Source organism: Puntigrus tetrazona, unplaced genomic scaffold (genome assembly GCF_018831695.1).
Source record: "Puntigrus tetrazona isolate hp1 unplaced genomic scaffold, ASM1883169v1 S000000528, whole genome shotgun sequence".
Lineage (NCBI taxonomy): Eukaryota > Metazoa > Chordata > Actinopteri > Cypriniformes > Cyprinidae > Puntigrus > Puntigrus tetrazona.
The window spans coordinates 115,001-122,500 of NW_025048164.1; the positions used below are offsets into that span (position 1 = coordinate 115,001).

The window sequence follows — 7,500 nt, forward strand, 5'->3', positions numbered from 1 at the left end:
ATAAATGTTGATAGATAGAGATAGATAGATAGATAGATAGATAGATAGATAGATAGATAGATAGATAGATAGATAGATAGATAGATGTAGATAGATAGATAGATAGATAGATAGATATTATGTAGATAGATAGATAGATAGATAGATAGATAGATAGATAGATAGATAGATAGATAGATAGATAGATAGATAGATAGATAGATAGATAGATAGATAGATAGATAGATAGATAGATAGATAGATAGATAGATAGATAGATAGATAGATAGATAGATAGATAGATAGATGGTCTTCTGTGGTGAAGGACTGCAGTCAGGACTAATGTTCAAAGCAGCCGCTGGTCTTTGTGGTTCAGAAGTGGAGTTTATGAGTTTATGATTTTCATATCCTGCCACTAATAAGCAGCAGCTCAGATCAGTTGTTATTTCTGAGGTTTCTCGTTCGCCCTCTGGTGGAGGAATGCTCTATAAACACATCTGACTGAACTAAACGCAGGCTGGGTTTCTTACTAGCGCCGTCTGTTCAGTAAAGCTGGTGCTGTTCTCATTGATTTGAACAAAGAAAGTGTCAAACTATATAACATTTTACCCACATTAAGGAGAAGAGTAGAGAAAAAGAGTTTGTTTCTTCATCGGATTTGGAGAAATGTGAATGGATGTGAATGGGTGCCGTCGGAATGAGAGCCTGATAAAAACATCACATTAAACCAAATCACTCCGATCTGGAGAAGACCGGATTTTGATGTGAAAGACAACTGGAGATGGATTCATATTTTAGAAGGAAGCAATGGTTTCAAGTTAAAATGTTTCTTGCTGGAGATCAGCTGTTTGGACTCTCCTTCCGACGGCACCCATTCGCCGCAGAGGATTATTTTCATGCATTTGTGTTCTTTCTTGGCGCAGATGTGGGCCGACGACATCCTGGCCATAGCGTATAACACACTGAGAACCAACGCCTGCAGACAGGTCTTCCTGGACAAAGTGTGAGGATTTGTGAGCTCAGTTTCAGAGCAGCCCCGACAAACGCTGATTGATATCTGCCCCTTACACGTCTGATCGTTCTCTTCTTCACAGGTACGTCCGCCTCTCGTTGCAGACCAACAAAGATGGAAAAATCCCGTCAAAAAGTAAGAACAACTCGAATATGTTTCTCTCTGCGCCAATGGGTTTATTGTGGCAGTGTTTCATGTGAGATCTTCTTCATCTCAGCATCTTAAAGATGTTTCCAGCAGACAAGAAACGAGTGGAAGCTGCTCTGGCTGAGGCAAACCTCCCGAAGGGAAAGGTGTGTGTGTGTTTGCTTCATGAGCGTGTTGTTTCCGCAGTGTTTAACCGATTGTGTTGTTAGTTTGACACCGTTAAGCCCGACGTGTTCACCGAAGCCGCCTTCAAGACCTTCATACTGAACCTCTGTCCCAGACCAGAAATCAACGAGATCTTCACGTCTTTGTGAGTGAAAGCGCTCTGTCGTGAGTTCGCTCGCGATCGGGAATCGGTGTTTGATTTATGGCCTCTGTCTAGCACCAAGGGCAAGGGCTTCATGACGAAAGAGATGCTGACCAAGTTTCTGAACGAGAAGCAGCGAGACTCCCGTCTCAACGAGGAGCTCTTTCCGCTCATCAGAATCGAGCAGGTGAAGAATCTCATCGAGAAATACGAGCCCAGCTCGTCCAACGCCAGCCGCGGTGAGCTCCGTTTTCTACAATAAAAATATCTAAACAAGCATTTAGTACTATCGATTTATTTAATCATTTATTTTGTATTGGTATATATTTGCATTTGTGTACAGGGTATTATTTCATATATACGTTTTCACTTTTTATTTATTTTTATTTTATGTGCTTTTGGTCAGGTTCTAGGTTTTGTATTTTTATGCATTTAATGTGTCTTTCATTAAAATTATAATTCTTCAGTTTATAGTATTCTTATATTGCTGGATTTATGATTCACTGGAAAAATTAAAATAAATAAAATAAAATAAAATAAAATAAAATAAAATAAAATTAAATTAAATTAAATTAAATTAAATTAAATTAAATATCTAAACAAGCATTTAGTACTATCGATTTATTTAATCATTTATTTTGTATATATTTGCATTTGTGTACAGGGTATTATTTCATATATATGCTTTCACTTTTTATTTATTTTTTTTTTATGTGCTTTTGTGAGCTTAATTTTTCTTTTTCACTTCAAACTGTCAGGTTCTAGGTTTTGTATTTTTATGCATTTAATGTGTCTTTCATTAAAATTATAATTCTTCAGTTTATAGTATTCTTACATTGCTGGATTTATAAAATAAAATAAAATAAAATAAAATAAAATAAAATAAAATAAAATAAAATAAAATAAAATGGAAAAGTATTTTATTCCAAAATTGAAAATGTGAAATCTAAATATACTGCAACAATTTAAAATATTTATAACAATTATAAAATACTATTATATGATGAAAATAATAATAATAATAATATAAATGTAAATATAAATGTAAAGAATATAACTAATAAAAATGACACAAATGCACAACAGAATAGTTAATCAATAAACCTTTGACTTAAAATTCAAATAAAACACATAAACTAGTATAATAAAACAAATCAGAATAGAATAGAATAGAATAGAATAACTGTATATCAGTGAATTATCAACCGTAAGCCAGTCAGCTGTCTGTATATTTGTGTGTGTTTTCCCGCTGCAGGTCAGATATCTCCGGAGGGTTTGATGTTTTATCTGATGGGCTCTGAGACTTCAGTGGTCAAACTGGACAAACTGGCACAGAGTCATGACATGACCCAACCAATCCCACATTACTTCGTCAAATCCTCCCACAACACCTATCTCACAGGTGAGGAGAAACAGCGTTTTAAAAAGAGGTGAGCGGGGCCTCGACTCAAACAGCGGAGCCCTCTCTTGTGTCGCATAAAAACAGGCACCAAAGCCTCCACTCAGACTGACACAATAAATGATCGCTTTGAGCCGAAGCTTCGCAGACACACTCACCGTATTGCATTTAAAGCAGTGTTTGCGCCGCAGGATGTTGAGAGTTTAGTGAAGGTGGTGTTGTGTGCAGCGGGGCAGCTGACGGGCGTCTCGTCTCCGGAGATGTACCGCCAGTGTCTCCTCGCCGGGTGCCGCTGTCTGGAGCTTGACTGCTGGAAGGGCAAGCCGCCGGACGAAGAGCCCATCATCACCCACGGCTTCACCATGACAACCGAGATCCTCTTCAAGGTCGCTTCCACCAATCATTATGGGATGCAGAAATCAAAGCAACTTTACCGCACATCATTGATCGCTTTGATTTCCTGAGATCAAAACATATGCATCAATAGCACTTATTATGAAAATAATATACTTAAGTGCGGCTTAATTTAAGAAATGTTAACCGCAATTAAAATTGGTTTAAAATGTGTATTAGATGCAAGCATTTGCTGTAACTATAATATACTTTAATTACTTTAATTAATTAGTGCTATCAATATATATGTGTGTTTATATGTATTACGCATATATTAATACACACCCGTAAATGTATATATGTTACGTTTATATATTAAATATATTTATATATGATATAAATGAGATGAATAAAAATATGTAAATATTTTCTAAATATATGCTGTGTGTGTATTTAAAGGCACATAATGAATATACCTGTTACACACACAGATCATTTTATTTTGGATGCAATTAATCGTTTGACAGCACTGCTTTTAATATATATTTTTTATAATGATGTTGCAATTCAGTTCGTTTAACTTAAATATAATATTGAATGACGCACTACAGTTTAATTATAACCCAGTATGTTGGTCAACGCAACTAAATAATAATTTAAAATGTACTAAAATATAATTTGATTAAAATTAAATAAAATAAATGGCAACCAGTTATATGAACTAATATTAGTTAACATTAACTAACTTATTTTTTAATTTAAATGCATTAAAATCTAAAGCACAAAACACAGGATGCTTTAATAAAAGTGTGATTTTTAAATGCACTTCCAATATGATTCAACGTGAGGAAATCTGATTGAGATGTTCTCCCTTTATGGCCGTAGGACGTGATCGAAGCCATCGCCGCGAGCGCCTTCAAAACCTCCAAGTATCCTGTCGTCCTTTCGTTCGAGAACCACGTTGACTCGTAAGACGCACTTTGCCCCTCGTGCCGCAGGTTGGATGCCGTGACGTTTCTGATGTGATGTGAACGAGATCGCGTGTCTGTTTCAGAGTGAAGCAGCAGGAGAAGATGGCAGAGTACTGCAGGACCATCTTTGGAGACGCTCTGCTCGTGGATGTGCTGGAGAAATACCCCGTGAGTTCAGACTAGTGCTGTCCGATCGTTCATCGCCATTAATCGCTTCTAAAATCAGTGTTTTGTGTTTACATAGGATACAGTACATGTATATATTGAATAAAGGTTATGTTGTGTCTATGAACACATTAAATAAAAATAATATGTAAATGCATATACATAAATATGTGTGTATTTATATATACATAATAAATTAACACATGCATGAATATATTTAAGAATTATATATATATATATATATATATATATATATATATATATATATATATATATATATATATATATATATAATATATTATATAGAATAAACAACCATATATAAATTTTTATACATGTAGAAATTTTGTATTTAAATGAACACATGCATGCATATATTCAAGAAATTATATATATATATATATATATATATATATACACAAATATATATATAATATAATAAAAAAATATATTATATATATAATAATATATATATATATATATATATATATATATATATATAAAATATATTATATAGAATATATTATATAGAATATATTATATAGAATAAACAACAATATATCAATTTTTATACATGAAATTTTGTATTTAAATGAACACATGCATGTATATATTTAAGAAAAAAAATAAATATAATTTAAATATATCAATTTTTATACATGTATATATTTTCAAATATATGCTTTATATACATAATAAATAAACACATGTTTATATTATATAGAAATATGTTATGTATATATTAAATATATTTATATATCATATAAAAAATAATACATATATATATATATATATATATATATATATATATATATATATATATATATATATATATATATATATTATACATTTTGTACATTTAAACATTTCAAAATATATGCTGAATGTGTGTGTATTGATATATACATAATAAACACAGTGCACGTACATATATTATGTAAACTAAAACTTTTATTTTGGATGCAATTTAATAGCGATTAATTGTTCGACAGCCCTACTATAAATATCAAAATGTGTGCTGCATATGTGAGTAATTATTAATGCATAATAAATATACACAGCACACACATATATATATATATATATATATATATATATATATATATATATATATATATATATATATATATATATATATATATATATATGTGGACAGAAGCTTTTATTTTGGATGCAATTAATCATAAGTTGCATTTTTTATATTTTTCAACAATGAAAGGTTGTGCTTTTATTAGCTGACGTTAACAGAGATTAATAAATAGCGAAAGCGTGAAGTGTTAGTAATTCTGTTTAATCTCTCATTGAACCGTCCAGTTGAAGGCAGGTCATCCGATGCCGAGTCCGTCCGAGCTGATGGGTAAAATACTGATCAAGAACAAGAAAAGCAGCGCTCCTGCCAGCAAACCAGAGCCGGCCAAGAAAGCGCCGGGCCCCGAGCAGACTAACGGCGCCGTGGATGACCCCGAGCCTAACCAACCCGCCGATCCCAACCAACCCGCTCCGGCTAACCCGGAGGCCGGCGACGCGCCGCACACAACCGGTCAGTCCACTAACCAGTCCTCAAACTAGTCGCGGCGGGCTGAAAGTAACGGCGTTTTGTGTCCAATCCGATCCAGACGAGCGGGAAGAGCACGATGACCACGACGAGCAGGACGAAGAGAAGATGAAGAACTCCGACGAGGTGAAGTTCAAAGGTTCCTCGTGGTGCCACAGAAGAAGCTTATCTTTTTATAAGGGTTTTTCAGATGTTAAAGGTTCTTCTGTGGCACCACCTTTATTTATTAACGCCGTCTTTTAAGCAACTTTTCAGGCTGACCCCTCGCTTAGTCCTGGACTAAAAGCTAACTCTTCAAATACGTGTCGCCGTTCTGTGCAACGCTTTCTTTTAAAGCGTTTTTCATGAAAGTCGATGAAACATCTTATCCGAACTAAGGACTAGTCCTAGCTTAAGCTAAGCCACGTTTGCTTTAAGATTCAGATCCCAGAAATTCAGAAATGCACGTTTTAACGTTTTTTTTTATAGTAAAAATAGCGAAATATTATTACGATTCAAAATCACTGTTTTATATGTGAATACGTGTTAAAATCTAATTTATTTCTGTGATCCAATCTGAATTTTCTGCATCGTCACTCCAGGCTTCAGTGTCACACGATCTTCAGAAATTGTTCTAATATACTGATTTTTTTTTTTTAAGTATTTTTTAGCATTCTTCGATGCATAGAAAGTTCGGAAGAACTTTTATTATGCAATTTTATTACGCATTTACCGGGATCGTTATAATGCATCTTTGCTGAATGAAATGATTAATGTCTTTAAAAAGACAGCAGCGAAACTCTCCGTGTAGTAAAGACACTCCAGTTCGCTTTGTGTAAGAAACTGTTTGATAAAAGTACAGTGATCAACATCGACTGAGTCTGCGTCACTTGTCATTTCCTGTCAGGGAACCGCTGGACAGGAAGTGACGGCGTACGAGGAGATGTCCGCTCTGGTCAACTACGTGCAACCCAACAAATTCATCTCTTTTGAGAACGCTGCCAGTGAGTGAATATATTATAAAAATATTCGATCTGTAAATCGCTAACATTAACATGAACTGTGCAGGAACTACAACGAGCAATGCACTTTATTTATTGATTTTTACATTTATATCCATATTGCGTGCATTTATCAGTTCAAGCGCTCTAGAATTAGCAGAGTTCTGTCAAAATATAAGTTTGATGGTTCAATGCTTGAGAACGAAGACATTAAACAAACAGTCCTTTTACCAGAAATGTCAAATAATATAATTATTATTATACCTTAATATTTTTCCTAAATGCTCGCATTTATAATACAGTGAAATATAACAATTGTTTGCATTACATTTTTAAATACTGTTATTTAATAATAATAAGTCACCCAAAAATAATTCAAGACAGTTATAAATATGAGTATTGCAATTTTAAAGTAAAATAAGACATTTAAAAAAATGTATCAATTTAGTACTATTTATTGCTAGTAATGTTTTATATATATATATATATATATATATATATATATATATATATATATAAAAGTAAAATAAGACTTTTTAAAAAAATATATCAATTTAATAGTAATATTTATTGCTAGTAATGTTATATATATATATATATATATATATATATATATATATATATATATATATATATATATATATATATAAAA

At 32.8% G+C, this 7,500-nt stretch overlaps 1 protein-coding gene across 2 annotated transcripts in view; it reads left to right on the top strand.

Annotated features, from left to right (window-relative positions):
- The window catches only part of plcb2 (phospholipase C, beta 2), a 35,925-nt gene that overhangs the window by 4,953 nt on the left and 23,472 nt on the right, over positions 1–7,500 (top strand). The window contains exons 5-16 of one of the 2 annotated variants that reach the window (XM_043232458.1): positions 903–982; positions 1,074–1,126; positions 1,193–1,284; positions 1,348–1,448; positions 1,521–1,684; positions 2,701–2,847; positions 3,073–3,230; positions 4,063–4,145; positions 4,232–4,316; positions 5,628–5,853; positions 5,930–5,994; positions 6,755–6,851. In XM_043232458.1, the coding sequence (XP_043088393.1) occupies positions 903–982; positions 1,074–1,126; positions 1,193–1,284; positions 1,348–1,448; positions 1,521–1,684; positions 2,701–2,847; positions 3,073–3,230; positions 4,063–4,145; positions 4,232–4,316; positions 5,628–5,853; positions 5,930–5,994; positions 6,755–6,851 (1,351 nt within the window). Of the gene's footprint in view, positions 1–902; positions 983–1,073; positions 1,127–1,192; positions 1,285–1,347; positions 1,449–1,520; positions 1,685–2,700; positions 2,848–3,072; positions 3,231–4,062; positions 4,146–4,231; positions 4,317–5,627; positions 5,854–5,929; positions 5,995–6,754; positions 6,852–7,500 lie in introns of those variants that run through there. The other variant, XM_043232457.1, reaches the window with a different exon arrangement.